The 21,375-nt window shown below is 57.5% G+C and overlaps 1 protein-coding gene across 2 annotated transcripts; it reads right to left on the minus strand.

The window, feature by feature from the left end:
• Nucleotides 1-821: 821 nt before the first annotated feature.
• LOC101940900 (transcription factor HES-7.1) lies at nucleotides 822-4,811 on the minus strand. Of its 2 annotated transcripts, none has more exons than XM_042847907.2 (4): nucleotides 4,619-4,811; nucleotides 4,398-4,493; nucleotides 4,072-4,249; nucleotides 822-1,889 (listed from the first exon to the last, which is right to left on the minus strand). In XM_042847907.2, exons 1-4 carry the CDS (start codon nucleotides 4,658-4,660, stop codon nucleotides 1,465-1,467), a joined length of 741 nt encoding a protein of 246 aa, XP_042703841.1. In that variant the 5' UTR covers nucleotides 4,661-4,811; the 3' UTR covers nucleotides 822-1,464. The 2 variants fall into 2 exon arrangements, with proteins under 2 accessions (XP_042703841.1, XP_005313064.1); XM_005313007.4 differs by having other exon boundaries at nucleotides 4,171-4,249; nucleotides 4,619-4,803.
• Between the last annotated feature and the right edge of the window lie 16,564 nt (nucleotides 4,812-21,375).

A 21,375-nucleotide genomic window follows, 5' to 3' on the forward strand; every position in this document is an offset into this window, starting at 1 on the left:
GGGGCGCTGAATTCAAGAGCCCTCTGCTAGAGAGATCCCTCCCCATCCCCTCAGAGCTACAGCGTTCGAACTGCATGACCAGCTATGCCCAGACCCCCCCATACAAATGCACAGCGCCCTGCACAACATCACCCCGGCCCAGCGCCCCCCTGCCCAGCGCCCCCCTGCCCACAGCCCCACCACAACTGCCCGGCACCCCACACAGAAGCCCCACTCCCTAGTGCCCCAACACACAGATCTTCCCTGCCCCCTCACAGCCCAACACCCCCCACAGACCCCTCAAGAGACCCACTTCCCCAAGCCGTGCTGGGAGGCTCCCTCAAGACCCACTTGCCCGGAGGGACCCAGCCAAGCCCCCCACACTGTCCCATCTGCCCCCACTGGCTGAGACTGGCCAGGCTTCTGCACCAGTCCCAGGCGGCTCAGCTCTGGGGAGACAGGTGGGCCCCCCCAGCTGGTGGGAAGCAGAGACTGCCTGGAGCTGGAGCTGCACTGGGGTCCAGCCAGGGGGCTGAGAGGAGCAGGGGAGTGGAGAGGAGCCCTCACCCAGCCGGTGGGCAGGCCAAGAGAGTGGGGTCTCGGGGCAGGCTGGGGCCCCTTCTGAGCATGGGCCCGGCTCCATTGCACCACTGGTGCCATTGTAAACCCGGGTGGGGGGAGTAGATTCCACGCAGGGAACTTGCGGGGCAGAGTAGACTCCATGCATGCCCCACGCAAAGAGCCACCACGCCCACTCAATGAGCAACACAACCCCCCTTTTTGCCGCCCTTCCATCCCCCCACCCCAGTTTTGACACCAAACTCACACGCAGAGCCAAGATCTGTGAGTCCACATTCGAATTTTTATTTTTCAGAAATACACAGATGGGGAAAGGGGGGGGGGGCGGGAAATCTATATATACAAGGAGGGGGAAAAATACCCCCACTCCTCTCCCCTTCCCTGCCCCCCAGCTCTGGCTCTTGAATATTATTTAACGTCTAGGGTTAGCTGGCTAAGCCGCTGGTCACTAAGGGGTTGTTCTGAGGTGGACAAAAAAGGGACGTGAACCCCCTCCCCGTTTCATAGAATCATAGACTATCAGGGTTGGAAGGGACCTCAGGAGGTATCTAGTCCAACCCCCTGCTCAAAGCAGGACCAATTCCCAATTAAATCAACCGACCCATAACAGCATTATAAACAAAATCACGGTGGGATGGGAAGAAAATCAGCATCTTGATTTGCCAGCTGCTTTGGGACCCCCCAGCATTTCTCCCCATGCTGGGAGCAAGTGATTTTTCTTTTTAAAAGGAAAACCCATCCTAGCCGGGTCTTTAAGGAAAATATTATGAAGTTGCAGTAACCACGCACACCCCCTCCCCCCCAAAAAACCCCTCCCCAAACATCCCACCCCCATAAACCTCCTAATATACAATATATAGAGAATTTAATATACACTCTATTGATTTACAAGGGGGTCCCCGGCCCCTATGGCCATGGTCTCCAGACGTTGAGCTCCTGGGGCTGGCCTGCAGAGTTCTGTGAGCCATTCAGCTTGTCCCGAGCACCTTTGCTGGAGTTCCCCAGCTGGGGCCGGCCGGCCGCCAGGGTCTGCAGTCTGTGGCCGGCGGGGAAGGCCGGAGCAGGGTGCAGGACGCAGGTGGCGTCCCCGAGCGGCGGGCTGCAGCTGGGCAAGGCGTCGCGGGCATAGGCCGGGTTGGAGAAGGGGCTGCCCATCGGCAGCTCCCGGGCGGTGATTTTTTCCATGCAGTGGCAGATGCGCTCCATCAGGTAGGCCTTCTTGCCCGCGCAGATGCCCGGGCTGGAGCGGAGGAAGTGCGTGGCCTGGCTCAGGCATTCCCGATAGCCGCTGTGGTACCTCTGCAAAAAGGTGTCGTCTCGCCTCGCCGGCTCTGTGGTGCGTTGCAAAAACCGCCAACGACAAAGGGGGCTAATTAGCGAGGCATCAAGCAGCGGGCGCGCAAAGGGTACAGCAGGGCAAGTGCAAACCACTGGGGACGGGACACCCAATGCCCTGCAGACTGAGAAACCTCCCCTCCCCTCCCCCCCGGGTCTGCTAAGGCCGGGGCTTTGCGGGTGGGGGGGTTCCCAGAAATAAGTGGCATTTGACACCCTGGGCCGAAGCCAGTTTTAAATGGGGAACATCCACAGGGCCAGATCCTCAGCTGGTGTAAATGGGTTCAGCGTGCTCTGTAGACTCCCCAGTGTTAAGGTCACGTGGGAACACAGGGGTGCCCCACCCAGGGATGCCAATTTCTTAGCAAAGCTTGGATGAGTTGCACCTCCCCGGCAAGGTGGCTTCAGGGAAATACACTACAGACCTCATTGAGATCTTGTTTACAATGGTTTTCTACTCATGTAAACCAGCCTGCCCCAGTGGGTGAGTGAGAGGGGAACCAGCCCCCATGACTCAAGTGGACTGACTCCAGATTTACACCGGGGTAAGCAAAAGGGGAATTAGCCCCTGTGATTTAAGCGGACTGACTCCAGATTTACACCGGGGTAAGCAAAAGGGGAATCAGCCCCCATGACTCAAGTGGACTGACTCCAGATTTACACCAGGATAAGCGAGAGGGGAATCAGCCTCCATGACTCAAGTGGATTGACTCCAGATTAACACCAGGATAAGCGAGAGGGGAATCAGCCCCTGTGACTCAAGTGGACAGACTCCAGATTTACACTGGGGTAAGCAAGAGGAGAATCAGCCTCCATGTCTCAAGTGGACTGACTCCAGATTAACACCAGAGTAAGCGAGAGGGGAATCAGCCCACGTGACTCAAGCGGAGTGACTCCGGATTTACACCGGGGTGTGATTAAAATCAGAACTGGGCCCCACCAGTTGGGTGTGACCCAGTTGAAATCAACAGCAAAACTGCCCAGGAAGCAGGTCTCACAGCCAAGCAATGTATTTCTGCGTGCCACATCTGTTGACCCTCTCCCTGACCCCCATGCAAAACCCCGGAGGGAGGATTCAAAAGCCAAAAGTCACCTAAGGTGGATTTGGCTGGTTGGGGCTGGGGGAAGAGAAAGCCCAGGTGAGCTCCTGCTGGAAAAGGGCTGGGCCTGGCGGCGTGGGAGCTGAGTCCAGAGAGGGGGACTTAATTTCCTGCCCAGATCTATAGCAGAGAAACTGAGGCCAGGTCTACATTTAAGGGTGGCAGCTAGGTCGAGGGGAGAAATCTGTAGCTCTGTCTACACCCAGGGTCAGGCCAGGGTAACAGCGTCACTCGGGGAGGTTGGACTGTTCACACCGCTGAGCGACGTAGTTCTACCCACCTGATTTCCTAGTGCAGGACCAGGCCTGAGATCAGGATCTGGCCCTGCGGCCGGGCCAACCCCAGACAGGAGTGTGAGAGTTTAAAAGCCTGAGCGGGGTGAGTGATGGGTGTTATGGGATGGAGTTGTGTACACACACACACACACACACACCAGGACTCATCCTGTCCAGTAGGGGGCAGCAGGGGGACACACACCCCTACTTCTCAGGGAGGCAATCAAAGTCACACCCACCTACTCCCTAAGGAGTCCATGGCAAAACTCTTGCACCAAACCCTCCTTCCCTTCCCAAGAGAGCAAGTCCCAGAGCTCCCACGGAACGTCTAAACATAGGGCGCTCCCGATTTACACCAGAGAGAGAGGAGAACCTCCAACTGTGTAAATCCAGACTAAAGGCAGGGCAGAATGAGTCCCCTGGACTCCAACGAAGCTATGTCCTCTCGATCCAGTGCAAATCCGGAGTAACACCATGGGCGCCCATGGGTCGGACTCCCCCCTCGCTCGCCCTGGTGTAAAAACACAGGCGCCCATCGGACATCCTCCAGAGTTACACCAAAGCCAGTGAGGACCCCAACGGAGCGACGCCAATTTGCCCCAGCTGAGCATCTGTCAGCTCTGGGCCCACCCCGGAGCTCCATCCAAAGAGGTGCGAGGACGGGGGAGACCCACCCCATCGTTCGCCGGGTCCCGGCCCGGGAAACACCCCGGGGAGAAGGGAAGTCTAGGGTGACCAAACATCCCGCTATTCCCCCTCCCCCCGAAAAGGGACCCAGTTTTTCACACTTGCTAGCCGGTCACCGTAGTTGTATCTGGTCCGGGCCCAACTTGGGTTGGCCAACGGGCCCCCCCGGGCTAGAGCCAAGGAAGAGGAGTAGCCGGCCGCGCCGAAGGGGATACCTGCAGGAGGCTGGGTCCTCACAAAGTGAACTGTTTTTTGTAAAATTTCGGCCTTTTCAACTTTGGGGTTTTTAAGTCTCTGCAAGAAAAACAACAACAAAAAAGAGAGAGGGAGGGAAGGACAAAGCGGGGGGAAGGAGGGAAAGAGAGAAAGAGAAATATGCGTTGGATCATTCGGTTTGGGGCAGCGGCGGGGAAATGGGAGGAAGAAATCCGATTCGGCTTACCTCGTCCTGGGTGGCTTCTAATAGGAGGAGCCGGAGTCGCTCCAGGCTCCGGTTCATACGGTCCCGGCGCCGCTTCTCCATCAAGGGTTTCAGGAGCTGGAGGAGGAAAGGGAAGGAAGGGGGGCAGCTTTTGAAAGAGACACCCCGAAAGAGCGGGGAGATCCGGGGAGGGAGTCCCCGGATCCGGAATGAGACCCGAAGCGAGCGGACTCCGGAGTTACCTTCTTGTCCTGTTTGCTGTCCCACTGGGCGTTGCTGCTCATGGTGGCGGCGGCCGGGCTGGGGGGGCGGCTGATCCCCAGCGGCCCCTTTATGAGCCGGCCCCCGCCCCAGGCCCGGCCCTGCCGGCGCCGCCCCCCGGGCTTTGATCCGCCGCCGGAGTGTGGCGGCCCCCCGGGTCCCCCGCGGCGCGGCACACGAGTGGGGCCGGCCCGCGGGGGGAGAGCGCCCTTCCCGCCCCCTGCCTGCCCCGATCTCCCTTCCCCACAGCCCTGCTCCCAACCTGCCCCTGCTCCCCCTTCCCCACAGCCCTGACCCCCAACTTCCCTCCCCCTTCCCCACAGCCCTGACCCCCAACTTCCCTCCCCTTTCCCCGCAGCCCTGACCCCCAACTTCCCATCCTGTCCCCCATGCCCTACAGCCCTGACCCCCAACTTCTGTACCCTCCCCCCACTTACCTACAGCCCTGACCCCCAACTTCTCTTCCCCTCCCCATTTCCTAGAGCCCTGACCCACAACTTTCCTCCCCCCTTGCCCTACAGCCCTGACCCCCAACTTCTGTACCCTCCCCCCACTTACCTACAGCCCTGACCCCCAACTTCCCTCCCCCTCCCCATTTCCTAGAGCCCTGACCCACAACTTTCCTCCCCCCTTGCCCTACAGCCCTGACCCCCAAACTTCCCTCCTCCTTCCCCACAGCCCTGACCCCCAACTTCCCTCCCCCTCCCCCCTCCCCTATAGCCCTGACCCCAACTTCTGTACCCCCATTCCTGCCCTCTCCCCCACTTCCCTACAACCTTGCCCCAGAACTTCCCTACAACCATGACCCCCAACTTCCAGAGCCGTCCGTGTCCCTGACCCCAACTTCCCCTCAACCCTCCATTGCCCCACCCTATGCTCATCTCTCCTCAGTCCCCCATTGCCCCACACCTATGCCCATCTTCCTCACTCCACCCATCCCTACAACCCAGCAGTCCCCAGCCCCAAGTTCCTGTCACCCCCAACTCCACTGCCCAACTTTCACAGCCACCCCACAGCCCAGTCCCCCCTCCCCATCCGGGCAGCCGTCCCTCCTGGGTATCCTCCCCCCAAAACCAATGGGGTGACTCTCATGAGCAGGCCCCCAAACCACTGACAAAGTGTCACTCCTGATTGACACCAATATGAGTGAGGGGTGAATTTGTCCCCACTGGAGTGACTCCTGATTTACACCAGGGGTGAGTGAGGGGTGAAACAACCCCCATGATTCCAGTGGAGTGACTCCTGATTCACACCAGGAGCGCAGGAGTGTAGACACAGATCACATCCAAACATTGCAGCTGATTTCAGTGCCTACTCTTGTAAGTTTCACCAGACAGTAGATTTTTTTTTAAAAACCAAGATAGATTTTACCACACTAGGGGGTTGAAATCAAGCAAGCGAACTGGCTACTGTGGCAACGCTCTTTGTTGGTCCAAATCCCCCACCCTGGTCCTCTGATCCCCAACCTATCCCCACGGCCCCACTCCCCAGTGGAGGGAAAATTCCCTGCCTGGGGTATGTTATGGCCGTGAGCGCCAGCTGTGGGCATTAGCGGAGGTGCCAAGGGCCTCTCACACATGACAGAAGGAAGATGCATCGAATATGCAAGAGGGTGGTTCAGGGAAGGGGATGGGGAGGCCATTGTCAAGCTAATGGGTCAGGAAGTCTCCATGGGGAGGCTGGAATTAACCTTGGAATGCTCGGGGCAAACCCTTGGCTGGTGTAAATCTGGCCTCAGTGGAGCTATGGCTGATTGACACCAGCTGGGATCTGGCCCCATTGACTCCAACAGAGAGACGCCCATTGACACCAGCTGGGATCTGGCCCCATTGACTCCAACAGAGAGATGCCCATTGACACCAGCTGGGGTCTGGCCCCATTGACTCCAATGGAGTGATGGCCATTGACACCAGCTGGGATCTGGCCCCATTGACTCCAATAGAGAGACGCCCATTGACAGCAGCTGGGATCTGGCCCCATTGACTCCAATGGAGAGACGCCCACTGACACCAGCTGGGGTCTGGCCCCATTGACTCCAATGGAGAGACGCCCATTGACACCAGCTGGGATCTGGCCCTTGCTAGATTGTAGGTCGGGCTGGTATGTGTTGCCCGCGGTACAGCCGATATCTTATCCCATCACATTACTGTGTCGGCGTGGGCCTTTGGGGTCAAGGGGCCAATTCCCCCTCTCTCACCCTGGTGTAAACCAGGAGCAACTCCCGCCAATGGGGCCCCTTCGCTGTGGGGTAGGAGCAATGCCCCCCACTGACTCGAGTGTGTGGGGTGGTTGTCGGCAGGTCTGAGCTATTTATTACCCTTTGTTGCAGCCCAGGGCGGCTTGTGTCTCGTGGGAACCTGTGTCGGGCTGGACTTCCCAGTGTCGTAAACCTGAGGTGTGAGTCCCAGTGGGGGAGGGCCCCCAGCTCAAAGACTAGCGAGACGAGAACTTTCTCATGGGGGGGCCCGGCAGGGAGGAAAGGCCAGGCTAGCAGCTCCCCCCGGCACGTCGTGCACAGACGTATCCACTCATTCACAGACACACGAGTACATGCCCAGACTAGTACACCTAAACCCCGGCGTAGACATGGTTCAGCCAATGAACAAATTCTTCTAGCCACTGCCTTGGAAAGCTTTGTTCCCAGACGAAGCGTAAAAGTCCAAAGCAGACCAAAGGGATCTCCCCAAACCGGGTGAGCGGGCAAATGAATGGCAGATTAAATTCATTGTTGATCAATGCAAAGTAATGCACATTGGAAAACATAATCCCAACTATCCCTATAAAATGATGGGGGCTAAATTACCTGTTACCACTCAAGAAGGATCTTGGAGTCATTGTGGATAGTTCTCTGAAAACATCCACTCAATGCGCAGCGGCAGTCAAAAAAGCGAACAGAATGTTGGGAACCATTAGGCAAGGGATAGAGAATAAGACAGAAAATATCCTATTGCCTCTATATAAATCCATGGTACGCTCACACCTTGAATACTGCGTGCAGATGTGGTCGCCCCAGCTCAAAGAAGAGATATTGGAATTGGAAAAGGTTCAGAAAAGAGCAACAAAAATGATGAGGGGCATAGAACGGCTTCCGCATGAGGAGAGATTAAAAAGACAGGGACTTTTCAACTTGGAAAAGAGACGACAAAGGGGGGATATGACAGAGGTCTATAAAATCATGAGTGGTGTGGAGAAAGTAGATAAGAAAGTGTTATTTACTCCTTCCCATAACACAAGAACTAGGGGTCACCTAATGAAATGAATAGGCAGCAGGTTTAAAACAAACAAAAGGACGAATTTCTTCACACAATGCACAGTCAATCTGTGGAGCTCCTCGCCAGAGGCTGTTGCGAAGGCCAAGACTATAACAGGGTTCAAAAAAGAACTAGAGAAGTTCCTGGAGGATACCCCCCTCTATCTATCCCCATCCACTGCCTCTATCTAGCTATCTATTTATCCCCACACACACCCTCTATCTATCTATCTATCTATCTATCTATCTATCTATCTATCTCCATATACCCCCTCTATCTATCTATTAGCCAGGATGGTCAGGAATGCGACACCATGCATGAAGGCAGTTTGCCCACCTCCCACAACCAGTCCCGCTGGCCTGTGCCTTCAAAATTCCTGATGTTCCCCTGATCCGCCAAGCCGGCTTCAATCTGTCAGGCCAGCTGCTGAGACTGGGAAGCCTGGTAGCCTGTTCTCCCAGCTGCGCCCCCTGTTCATATGTCAGGTATTCATAGCTAAGCATGTCTATGGAAAGACTGGGTTACAGCATGGGACTTCCAGATTCTGGCCCCAGCTCTGGGAGGGGACTGGGGTCTAGTGGTTAGAGCAGGGGAGGTGGGAGCCAGGACTCCTGGGTTCTCTCCCTTCCTGTGCAGTAGGGTCTAGTGGTTAGAGCTGGGCCATTGTGCTTGGAGTAAGGATGGCTGGGAGGCAGGACTCTGTGATCCAATAAGTACCCGCCTGGGGAACAGATATTTGACAGAGGGCTCGTCAGCTGGGCAGACCAATGTGTAACACCCTCCAGTGGCTGGACGCTGGCACCAGACAAATTCAAACTGGAAACGTTTTTAAATGTGCAGGGAATTAAGGGACGAGTTCCCAAGGGCAGGGTGGATTCTCCGTCACTGACAACTTTTCTATCAAGATGGGATGGGTTTTTTTCTGAAAGATCTGCTCTGGTTCAACCAGGAATTGATTTGGGGCCGTTCTCTGGCCTGTCCTGAGCCCATCTATCTATCTATCTATCTATCTATCTATCTATCTATCTATCTATCTATGCCCATATACCCCATCCATCTATCTATCTATCTATCTATCTATCCCCATCCACCTCATCTATCTATCTATCTATCTATCTATCTATCTATCTATCCCCATCCACCCCATCTATCTATCTATCTATCTATCTATCTATCTATCTATCTATCTATCTATCTATCTATCTATCCCCATCCACACCTTCTATCTATCTATCTATCTATCTATCTATCTATCTATCTATCCCCATCCACCCCCTCTATCTATCTATCTATCTATCTATCTATCTATCTATCTATCCCCGTCCACCCCCTCTATCTATCTATATATCTATCTATCTATCCCCATCCACCCCATCTATCTATCTATCTATCTATCTATCTATCTATCTATCCCCATCCACCTCCGCTATCTATCTATCTCTGCCTGCCAAGCAGCTGCTGTTCTGCTCCCCCCCTCCCCCAGGGCCCCAGGGCCTGCAGGGCACATTATGGCCACGTGGGCAGGCCCTGGCGGTTGGTGCTTGGCGGCGGGAAGGTGTGGGCCTGGGAACCAGGCCTGGGGTCCGGCTGTGGGAAAGGCCAGGCCCTTCCCCACCCTGGGCGTCTCCTTCCTCACCTCCCCTCTTGGGACGAAGCTGTGATCCCCTTTCATCCCCGCCCGGCGCGCTGCTTTATGGGCCCTTCTGCTGCCAGAAAGCCCAGGGGGCCGGGGACAAATGGACGGCCCTGCAAAGCGGGGTGGGGGGCTCAGGCCAAGAGGCTGCACAGCCGGCCCCCGGGCCGCTCACCCAGGGGAAGGGATGCTGCCAGCCCAGGCCAGCGTCAAAGGGCCGGATCCTGGGCTGGAGTCCAGGGGAGACAGAGCTGAAGCTGGCCAGCCCTGCCACGGGTCTGCCAAGGGGTCTCGGACCTGTGCCTGTGCGTTCCACTCTCTGTGCCTCTGTTTCCCCTCCCACCCTCTGGCTACGCTCTTTGGGGGATGGGCGGTCTATCCCTGTGGGTCTGGGCAGTGCCCAGTGCAATGGGGCCCTGTAGGTGCTACCATGGCACAGATAACAGCAAAACAAAATACATCCCTGCCCTGATCCAGACAGAGGGCTGGTGGGGGGCAGGCACCCAGCACCAGGAAGGGCTTTCCCTAGATTTCCGGGCAGCTGACTGTGTGCTGCCATTCCTATTGACAACAATAAAAGGGGTGGTGAACCCAGAAGGCCTGGCTCCCAGCTCCCCCTGCTCTAACCACCAGCCCCCACACCCCTCCCAGAGCTGGGGAGAGAACCCAGGAGTCCTGGCTCCCAGCTCCCCCTGCTCTAACCACCAACCCCCACTCTCCTCCCAGAGCTGGGGAGAGAACCCAGAAGGCCTGGCTCCCAGCTCCCCCTGCTCTAACCACCAACCCCCACTCTCCTCCCAGAGCTGGGGAGAGAACCCAGGAGTCCTGGCTCCCAGCTCTAACCACCAGCCCCCACTCCCCTCCCAGAGCCAAGGAGAGAACCCAGGAGTCCTGGCTCCCATCCCCTCTGCTTGAACCACCAAAGCCACCCTGCAACCGCTACCAGCTACCCTAACCTTGTAGAGCAGAGGGGCCAGCAGGCCCCTGAGCTGTGGGGTGTGGGGGGTGGTCCCTTTGGGGGGGGGGCAGGAGGGAAGTTCACACACAAAAGCTGCCCGGTGTGGGTGATGCACCTTCCTCCTGGGCTCCGCCGGGTTCCTTTCGGCGTGTCTTCTCTCCCCCGCAACCACCCCCTCTGGCCAATCCTACCCCCACTGTGCTTGTAGCCAGGATACGGGGCAGTGGGATGGCCTGTTTCATTCAGTGCAACGTGGCTAATCCCCCGCCTGGCTTTTCCCCCCCACATCCGCGGGAGGCGGTAAGGGAACAATGGGGCTAAGGAGATTGCCTCCCCCAAATCCCCTAAGCTCTGGTTCCGAGGGCCCCTGGCCTTCACACTCCCCTGCCCCTACCCCGCCCCTCTCCTCGGACCCCCGCCCGCCTCCACCCTAGAGATTTTCCCCCACCCCAGCACATCCCCCCACCCAAACCCTGCTGCTGGAGACAAGGGAGCCGGCCTGCTGATGGAGTAGTGAATAAAGCCAAGAATTAGAGCCAGGACTCCTGGGTTCTCTCCCTGGCTCTGGGAGGGGACTGATGGTTAAAGCAGGGTGGGCTGGGAGCCAGGACTCCTGGGTTCTCTCCCTGGCTCTGGAAGGGGAGCGGGGGCTGGCAGGTTAGAGCGGGGGGTGGGAGCCAGGACTCCTGGGTTCTCTCCCTGGCTCTGGGAGGGGAGCGGGGGCTGGCGGGTTAGAGCGGGGGGTGGGAGCCAGGACTCCTGGGTTCTCTCCCTGGCTGTGGAAGGGGAGTGGGGTCTACTAGACCAGAACAGTTCCATACTATTTCAGGACAGCTGCTGAGTTGGGGGGCAGCTGCCACACCCTCCTCTGGGTACCTCTGTAATGGCAAAGGCCTGTGTCATCCAGGATGCCCATGAGCCCCCCTTCTAGCCTTGACAGCGAAGAGGGGAGGAATTCAGAGAGCCCATTTGGGGGTGGGAGCCCTGCTCTGTGGGAGGGCAAGACGCTGCTTTCAGCCTCACAGTGCTCAATACAGAGCGACCCCAAAGAGCTCCGTGACCTGACTCCAGGCTGCTGAGAGCCGTGTCCCGCCTTTGGCGCCCACTGCAGTCAGGCTGCCCTGCCTGGCTTTGGCCTAGCAAACCCCCATCCCTGCAGGCGAGGCCACGGCCAGGGCAGTGTGTATGAGCCCTGCCCAGAAGGGAACAAATCCTCTCTCAGTCACTAGAGCAGATGGGTCCACAACACTTGCCCGGGCCAATCCCAACCCCCAACCCTTCCTCTCATGGACCACTAGCCCCATCTGAAAAATGGATGGGGCTGGGGAAGGATTAGCCAGGGATCTGGGATGCAGAGGGAGACCTAGGAGGGGTTATTAATGCAGAGATCTGGGGTGCAATGGCGGATCTAGGGGGATCTGGGGTGTTTGGGGATCTAGGGGGGGGGGGTAACGCAGGGACCCAGGGTGCAGCGGGGGATCTAGGAGGCGATCTCGGGTGCAGCGGGGGATCCGGGGTGTAAGGGGGGATCTAGGCGGGGATCCGGGGTGTAAGGGGGGATCTAGGAGGGGTTTAGCGGGGGACCCAGGGGGTGTTTGGGGACCTGGGGTGGGGGCGATTCACGCAGGGACACGGGGCCCCCAGCGGTTCCCCTGGGAATTTGGGAAGCCGCCGGCTCCGCCCCTGGGAACGCGGCCGCCTTTGATCCCGGCCTAACGCCGCGCCACGTGGTGGGAACCGAGCCCAGGGCCCCCCTCCGCCTCCCCACGTGCCCTGGCACCTGGGCCCGCGCCCGGCCCCACATCAAAGCGCCCCGCGCCGCCCTCCGCACTTCAAACGCGTGCGATCGCGGCGGGGGGCGGCGCAGCTGTGGGGCTGAGCTCAGAGACTGCTACACACAGAGCGGGGGACAGGGACAGGCAGAGCTGGGGGACAGGGACAGGCAGAGGTGAGTGGAGTGGACAGATAGAGCTGGGTTATGGGAATAGGGACAAGCAGGGCCGGGTGACATGGGCAGGTAGATCTGGGTGACGTGACAGGGAGAGGCAGAGCTGGGTGAGATGCACAGGTACATCTGGGTGATATGGGCAGGCAGAGCTGGGTGACATGGAAGAGCTGGGTGACAGAGACAGGCAGAGGTGAGTGGAATGGACAGGTAGAGCTGGGTGACATGGAAGAGCTGGGTGACAGAGACAGGCAGAGGTGAGTGGAATGGACAGGTAGAGCTGGGTGACAGAGACAGGCAGAGGTGAGTGGAATGGACAGGTAGAGCTGGGTGACATGGACAGGCAGAGGTGAGTGGAATGGACAGGTAGAGCTGGGTGACAGAGACAGGCAGAGGTGAGTGGAATGGACAGGTAGAGCTGGGTGACATGGACAGGCAGAGGTGAGTGGAATGGACTGGTAGAGCTGGGGGACAGGGACAGGCAGAGCCGAGTGACATGGACAGGTAGATATGAGTGACACACAGATAGATGGGTTCAGTACCCTAAGTGCACTGTCTATTGCATAAAGCATTTATTTTACGCCAGCGACGAAGGCGGGGACACGGTTAGCGTGAGGGGCACAAAAGACAGACCCGTGCACACCCCCCACATAGTACAGCCACTGGAAACCCCTTACAGAGGCTGAGCAGCGGGCAGGCAGCTCTCACTCCGGCCAGGGTTGCAGCCACCCGACTGGGCCGCTTTGGGGCTGGAGTTTATATCCATAACCCCGGGGGCTGTTTGCAAAGCCAGACCGGTTTAACCTCACACACAACTGTCCTGCTAGTTTTCGCAATACAACCGGCCCTAATGCAGACACAGTTACACCGGTACAAAGGTGCTTTGCAGGTCTACCTGCTTCCGCACTAGGAGTTTTACTGATTGAACTATTTAAAAATTGCAAACACCCCCAAGCAAAATGGCTCGGCAGGGCCTAGGCACAGATTTTGCACTGGTAGAACACGGTTGTTGGTTAGATTTGTGGATTCCTAGAGTCAAAGGCCAGCGGGTGACCCCTGTGATCATCTGGTGTTGTGGCCCAATCAGTACACAGCTGCGGCCCATGTGACATCTTCAGGGCATGGGTGGCGGGTATCACAGGCCAGGGGAGGCTGAGCCGCGGTTGGGGGGCTCAGGGCTCTGGCGGGGGGCGTGGCTTCAGGGAGAAGGGGCGAGGCTAGGGGTTAGCCGCCCTATGCTCCAGGTAGCATATATATTGTGTGGATGCAGGCCACATACCACACAGAGAGCTGCATAGGTGACCCACAACGAGGTTGAGAACCACTGCTCTAGTCCGACCACCTGTCTGCCCCGAATTCATCCCTCTTTGGACTACAGCCGGTCTTCTGCAAAAAAAGAAAGAAAGCCCATGCTGTCTTGATTGGAAAATTCCCATGATGGGGAGAGAACCCACCAGGGCCTTGGGAAGTAGCTCTGCTAGTTATGTATCTCCAGCCTGAATTAGTGCAGCTTTCAGCCAGTGGATCTTGGTAGACCTTTGTCTGCTAGATCAAAGAGGCTGTTATTAAGTGTTTGCTCCCTATGTGGGTACTTATAGACTGGGATTAAATCCCCCCTTAACCTCCCTTATTAATGATCTGGATGATGGGATGGATTGCACCCTCAGCAAGTTTGCAGACGACACTAAGCTGGGGGGAGAGGTAGATACACTGGAGGGTAGGGATTGGGTCCAGAGTGACCTAGACAAATTGGAGGATTGGGCCAAAAGAAATCTGACGAGGTTCAACAAGGACAAGTGCAGAGTCCTGCACTTAGGACAGAAGAATCCCAGGCACTGCTACAGGCTGGGGACTGACTGGTTAAGCGGCAGTTCTGCAGGAAAGGACCTGGGGGTCACAGTGGATGAGAAGCTGGATATGAGTCAGCAGTGTGTCCTCGTTGCCAAGAAGGCTAACGGCATTTTGGGCTGTATAAGTAGGTGCATTGCCAGCAGATCGAGGGAAGTGATTATTCCCCTCTATTCGGTACTGGTGAGGCCACACCTGGAGTATTGAGTCCAGTTTTGGGCCCCCCCACTACAGAAGCGATGTTGACAAATTGGAGAGAGTCCAGCGGAGGGTAATGAAAATGATTAGGGACCTGGGGCACGTGACTTACAAGGAGAGGCTGAGAGAACTGGGGTTATTTAGTCTGCAGAAGAGAAGAATGAGGGGGGATTTGATAGCAGCCTTCAGCTACCTGAAGGGGGGTTCCAAAGAGGATGGAGCTCGGCTGTTCTCAGTGGTGGCAGATGACAGAACAAGGAGCAATGGTCTCAAGTTGCAGTGGGGGAGGTCTGGGTTGGATATTAGGAAAAACTATTTCACTAGGAGGGTGGTGAAGCACTGGAATGGGTTCCCTAGGGAGGTGGTGGAATCTCCTTCCTTAGAGGTTTTTAAGGCCCTGCTTGACAAAGCCCTGGCTGGGATGATTTAGTTGGGATTGGTCCTGCTTTGAGCAGGGGGGTTGGACTAGATACCTCCTGAGGTCCCTTCCAACCCTGATCTTCTATTAATCTACTTACAGACTGGGATCAAATCCCCCCTTTACCTCCTATTTGCTAAACTGAGTCTCTCACTCTCTAAACCAAGTTTGCTAATCTCTCCTGTGAAGCCTCTGCCATTCTTCAAGAGCGGTGGGATCTTTTCCCAATTGATCTAGTCCAGTACAGCCTCTAGAGTGGCTGTAGTTATGGGGCACAACGGTTAGGATTTCCAATGCAGGAATCCCTACACCAGTATAAGCACTTTCATCCCGGTATAACTGGAGGAGTTTTTCCAGTGTACTTAGATCAGCCCGCATTTTAAGCATACCCAGGCAAGATGCACTTAAATCCTCATTGAAATCAGTTTAGTTAAACTGGTGCAAGCTGCTGTGTGGACGCCGAGGCCTCATCTACATGGGAAAGCGCTCTCAGATAACGGACAGCAGAAATGTAGCCAAATCTGGTTATAGCAATGGGGATAAACATCTCCCATCCCTTTTGGTTTAGTGTATGTCATTTGGGGCACACACACACACACAAAGACATTTGTCCACCAGGATCGTGTCCACAGGGGTTAACCAGGTGTAACTGGAGCTTGGGGGCAGGGCATGCTTGCTTCTCAGCCTGGGGTGTGGAGCAGATGCTGGGATCGCTAGTCAATTCCATGCTTTGGACTAACTCAATACCAAGGGACCAGGGTGAAATTGGCAGGTTGGTGTGACACTGGGGGACAACGCCGGTAACCCCTTCCCCTGCCGACGTCCCCTGATCTCAGCAAACCCTGGCTCATCTCCGCTTGGCTCAAAGCCGTCCATGGCTCAGTTTAGAACCAGCCCTTAAATGAACCCAGTGTATCTACAGGACTGGCTTTTTTCAGCCCAGGTGCCGGATCTCTGCTCGCGCAGGCCCATGGTTCTGCATCCACCAGACCCAATTTACTGAACCAGGTTCTGCAGGGGAGAGAGAGGGTTGGGGAGACAGACCCAGAGAGACACCCCCACCACAGACATAGAAATGGTGAGGAGAGACACATCCAGCTACAGACATGGGGAAGAGAGAGACCCCCAAAACTCAGGTATGGGGGAGAGACACCCCCAGATACAGACATGAGGAAGGGAAAAAACCCCAAAACTCAGGTATGGGGGAGAGACACCCCCCCAGATACAGACCTGGGGGAGGAGGAGACACCCCCTGACACACAGGACATGGAGGAGGGGGACCCCTTACAATGACACAATGAGCAAGACCTCCCAAAAGACAGATATGGGGGAGAGACCCCCAGACATAGACATGGGGGAGGGGACCCCCCCACAATGACAGCTATGGGGGAAGGAGAGACCCCCCAAAATACAGAAACAGGGGTTCCCAGAACCTCTCTATTCCTGCTTCCTTTGGAGGCTCTTTCCAAACAGGCAGGGCGTGGCCAAGGCCTAGGAGGGGCGGAGCTTGTTCCCTCCTCCCTCTCCCCCCGCCTCCCCGCTGAGGCCTGATGGCAGGATGTCCCGTGCAGGGCACGAGCTGTGCAGCCTGACCCCCCCCCCCCCCGCCCCATCTCCCAGCGAGGTGCGAACAGGAGGCGCCCGGAGGGGGAATGGGGGGGTGGCTGCCAGCAGGTGTCGGGGGCGGGCGGGAGGGTGTGGAGATCACAGGGGCGTGTGGACAGCACGGGCCCAGCACGGGAGACCCCCGTCGTCGCCCCAGCCTGGCTGCTCCGCCCCCTCCCGCTGGGCAACAGTTGGGAACATCTGTCCGCGCCTCGCCCTTCCGCCCCCAACACACAGGTGGCCGGGAGGGGATCAAAGGGACTGAGATAGATAGATAGATAGATAGATAGATAGATAGATAGATAGAGGGGGTGGATGGAGATAGATAGATAGATAGATAGATAGATAGATAGATAGATAGATAGATAGATAGATAGAGGGAGTGGATGGGGATAGATAGATAGATAGATAGATAGATAGATAGATAGATAGATAGGGTGGATGGGGATAGATAGATGGATTACGGGGGCCCTGATCTCGGTCGGGGTCTCTGCAGCGCCCGGCATGAGGGCCCCTGATCTTTGCACCTGGTTGTTTAACCCCAGCGCCAGCCCCCTCTTCTCAGGCCCAGCATGGGGTGAAGGGGAGCAAATATTGATTTATGACACAAGACCCCTCCTCCAATTTCCCCCCTCCGCCGATACCCTGTTCATGTGGGACCTGCTAATGTCATTCCTCTTCCCTCCCAAGCCCCTCGCCGCTCCCCCTGATCGCCCCAGACACTGTCACCCCCGTTCATCCTGCCTGCAGCCGCTCTGCGCTCCCTCTTCCCACTACAGGATCCAAGAGCACTGATTTGGGGGCGCTCTCTCGTTGACCTTCCCGCCTTAGTGTGGCGGGGGGCAGGCTGCCACCGGGGGTGTCCTGTACAGGGGTGATCATCTCCCCCCCCCACCTCCGGGCCAGGGAACCCCATAGGGGTCACAGATGGCCGTGGTAGTGGGGGGGAGGGGGCACAACCCCTTTCTGGGAGGGGGGAAGCAGCCTCCTTTCAGGGTGTAGAGGGATCCCAAGTCTCCCCTGAGCTCGGAGACCCCTGCTCCACATCCTCCTAGGGTGCACAGATAGGGGGTCACCAGGTTCCCCCCCGCTCCCAGCCACACACAGTGATTCATGGCAAGGGGGGGCGGTTCCCAGCAAGCCCCCCCGCCAGCCCATAATCAGGGAGGTGTTAATGGGCAGCACGTGTCCCCTCCCCCAAACCGCCTGTGAATTGCAAAGACCCCTTTGATCTGCCGGCCCCTCCCGCTCCCTTTCCATTGACACCTGGGGGGAAGGGGCCCAGGCGGGGGGTGTGTGTGTGGAGATGCAAACTTTCCCAAGAGATCTAGCCCCAGCCCCAAGCCCCAGCCCCAGCCACTCAGGGTTACCTGTGTGTACCCCATAGATATGTATATCTGGTAGGGGCATTGCCAGCAGATCGAGGGACGTGATCGTTCCCCTTTATTCGACATTGGTGAGGCCTCATCTGGAATACTGTGTCCAGTTTTGGGCCCCACACTACAAGAAGGATGTGGAAAAATTGGAAAGAGTCCAGCGGAGGGCAACAAAAATGATTAGGGGTCTGGAGCACATGACTTATGAGGAGAGGCTGAGGGAACTGGGATTGTTTAGTCTCCAGAAGAGAAAAATGAGGGGGGATTTGATAGCAGCCTTCAACTACCTGAAGGGGGGTTCCAAAGAGGATGGAGCTCGGCTGTTCTCAGTGGTGGCAGACGACAGAACAAGGAGCAATGGTCTCAAGTTGCAGTGGGGGAGGTCCAGGTTGGATATCAGGAAAAACTATTTCACTAGGAGGGTGGTGAAACACTGGAATGCGTTACCTAGGGAGGTGGTGGAGTCTCCTTCCTTGGAGGTTTTTAAGGCCCGTCTTGACAAAGCCCTGGCTGGGATGATTTAGCTGGGAATTGGTCCTGCTTTGAGCAGGGGGTTGGACTAGATGACCTCTTGAGGTCCCTTCTAACCCTGATATTCTATGATTCTATGATTCTATAATACATATCAATATCACAGGGCTACATGTGTTTGCACCATAGACAGGGCCAACGGTGGGGTGGGGGGTGGGAAGCCGGTACAAATTACCGGGGCCCAGCGGTCCCCCCCCCCGGGCCCTGGCTTCCCCCCCCCTTGTCGGCCCTGTTTAGCCGGTCTGCCCTTGCTGGGGGGCCCGAAATTTTTTTTTCACCGGGGCCCGAACCCGCTCTCGGCGGCCCTGTCCATAGATCCGTATGATACACGTCAATATCACAGGGCTACCTGTGTGTGCCCCATAGATCTGTATAAATACACGTTGATATCACAGGGTTACATGTATGTGCCCCATAGAGCCGTATAATACACGTCGATATCACAGGGCTACGTGTGTGGAAGGACCGGCATGGGGAGGAAATTCTGGGCTCCTAATGGTCTCTCTGACCCAGCAAAGAAAGCCAGGGCCAAAGTCCCGGCCGGCGGTCGAAACCAGCTCAGGTCCCGTTGGAAATACGGTGCCACTTTTACACGAGAACAAACCGGCCCGAGGAGTGGTGGACGGCCCGTCGCTCGGCAGCCTGGAGACCTTCCGGCAGATGTTTTAGCCCAGTGGGTCTCAGCCAGGGGTGTTTGTCCCCCCGGGGGGACGCAGAGGTCTTCCGGGGTCCAATTACTCAGCTAGAGATTTGCCTAGTTTTACCCCCGTCCCGCTCCTTTCAGCCCGGGGCCGGGGGCCGGGAGCCTGTGCGTGCCCGCTCCCTCACAACTCGATCGGGCCTCGGCATCCCGCATTTCCAGGGCCCGGCCCCGTCAGCCCCCCACCCCGCCCCCTTGGTGTCTCCGGCCTGTCCAGTCGCGCTTCGCCGGGTACTTTAATTAAAGGGTCGGTGGGCAAACCTATTAAAAGCCCCTCTGCCCCACACGCTCGGGTGGGGGGGAGATTAAAGGGGGGGATTAGTGAGCCAAGGGGCAGCACTAATCCCCCGCCGCCCCCCAACCTGCCACCCTTGACTGCTCGCTGCAGCTAAGCCCCTTTGTGGCGGGGCGGAAGCGAGGGCTGCACATGCCATCGAGGGACCCTGGCCTCTGTCATGGGGCGATGGGGGGAAGTGGGTCAGAACCAGAACAACGACGGGGGGGGGGATCAAAGCCCAACCGGGATTTGTGCCCAGCCCCCGACGTTCTTCTCCCCAGGGCACTTCTCCCCAGAACCCGCACGTGGGGATCCCTCCATCTATCCCCATATACACCCATCTATCTATTTAAACTATCTATCCATCCATCCCCAGGCACCCCATCTATATCTCTCCATCCATCCATCCCCAGGCACCCCATCTATCTAATCTAATCTAATCTATCCCCATACACCCCCCTTATCTATCTATCTACACACACACACCCTCTATCTAATCTATCTATCCCCAGACACCCCCTCTATCTATCTAATCTATCTATCCCCATCCACCCCCTCTATCTACACACACACCCTCTATCTATCTAATCTAATCTAATCTAATCTAATCTATCTATCCCCAGACACCCTCCCTATCTGTCTATCTCTCTCTCTATCCACACCCACACCCACACCCTCTCTCTCCATACCCAGCACTCTCTGTCCCCTTTCAGAGTAGCGCCCCTATTGGCAAGGGGGAATATTATGACAATGAAGGGCAGCTTGTATGGGCTGAGCTCATGCTCCCCTCTACCCCCCACCAGCTCCCTGCCCGCCACCCCCCGTCCCCCTCTACTTCAGCGGCTCCCTGTCCCTCCCCCATCGTCCCCTGGGATGGGCTGTGTCTGTGTGCCCCCCGTGTCTCCTGTGGCAGGGAACCCCCCACATCAGGGTCTCTGTGTGCCCCCATTCTGCCCCCAGGAGCTGTGTGTCTCCCCCCCCAGCCTCCCGTCCCCCATGCCAGGGAACATGTACCCCCCCATTCCCCGCCTTTCCAAGGGCTCTGTGCTCCCCCCCATTCCACAGCCCTCCCCCCATACTAGTGACCTCCGTTCTCTCCCCCTACCCCTACGCCAGCCTCGTTAGCCTCCTCCATTGGGCTCTCTCCACAGAGCCCCGTTATCCATGCCAGCGACTTCCAGTGGCGATGAGTCCCACAGGCTAAGCCACGCCCGGCGGTGCGGAAAAGGTCTCCCCGGTCTGTCCATTGAGAATCCCCCCGCCCACCATATCCATTCCTCCAGCCGCCCCCCCCCACACACACACACACCTCCCTCGCCTGTAGGTTGGCGGGGCGGGGGCGGAACAGCATCTCAGACCGCCACTTCCAGGACGGGGCTTCTGGCTCCGGGCAGGGGGCACTTGGAAACGGGGCGAGCCAAATGACAATTAGCCTCCGGTGTCCTTAATGGGCAAAGCCCTTGACCCCGCTGCTTCGGGGTGTTATTGGGGGTTGCAGAAGCCCCCCCCTTATCCTAAATGACCTCCCATCCCAGGGACGGCCACCCGGGGCCCTCCTGCCCCTGCCCTATCCAGTGCGTCCCCTAGTGGTGAGCCTGGAGCGTGCGCCGTTACCCACCGCTGTTAGCGATAATCCCCAGCATCAGCCGCCCAGCCATCGCCCGCCAGGCCGCGAACTAAAACACTCCTGGGGCGCCGGGGCCTGCATGCCAGGGCAGTGGCTCCCCCCAGCCTGGGTACCCGTGACTGTGCTCGCCACACGCTCAAGCTAAGGGTTGATTGGATGCCGGGACAAGACCGGGGGGTTGCACCGGAGCTGAGGAACAAAGAGGCGCGACTGGACGTGCTGTGTGATGCCCTGGAGAGCCTGGGTTGGCCCAGAGGCTGGCAGGCACAACCTGGGTGCAGATGGTGCAGGGTGGCGCGGTGAAGGACAGGCGTCTGCCACGGCTTCTCCGTGAGCAGGGCTCCGAGCCCGCCGACCTGCAGGAAACGAGG

Source organism: Chrysemys picta, chromosome 16, assembly GCF_011386835.1.
Source record: "Chrysemys picta bellii isolate R12L10 chromosome 16, ASM1138683v2, whole genome shotgun sequence".
Lineage (NCBI taxonomy): Eukaryota > Metazoa > Chordata > Testudines > Emydidae > Chrysemys > Chrysemys picta.

Bases quoted from the DNA above. Each gene is read 5' to 3' on its own strand.
- LOC101940900 (XM_042847907.2), bottom strand. From the start codon at position 4,660: ATGAGCAGCAACGCCCAGTGGGACAGCAAACAGGACAAGAAG. The intron at 4,250-4,397 runs GTAAGCCGAATC...TTTTTCTTGCAG, and splicing joins TAGAAGCCACCCAGGACGAG to AGACTTAAAAACCCCAAAGT. The intron at 1,890-4,071 runs GTGACCGGCTAG...AACGCACCACAG, and splicing joins CCGGACCAGATACAACTACG to AGCCGGCGAGGCGAGACGAC.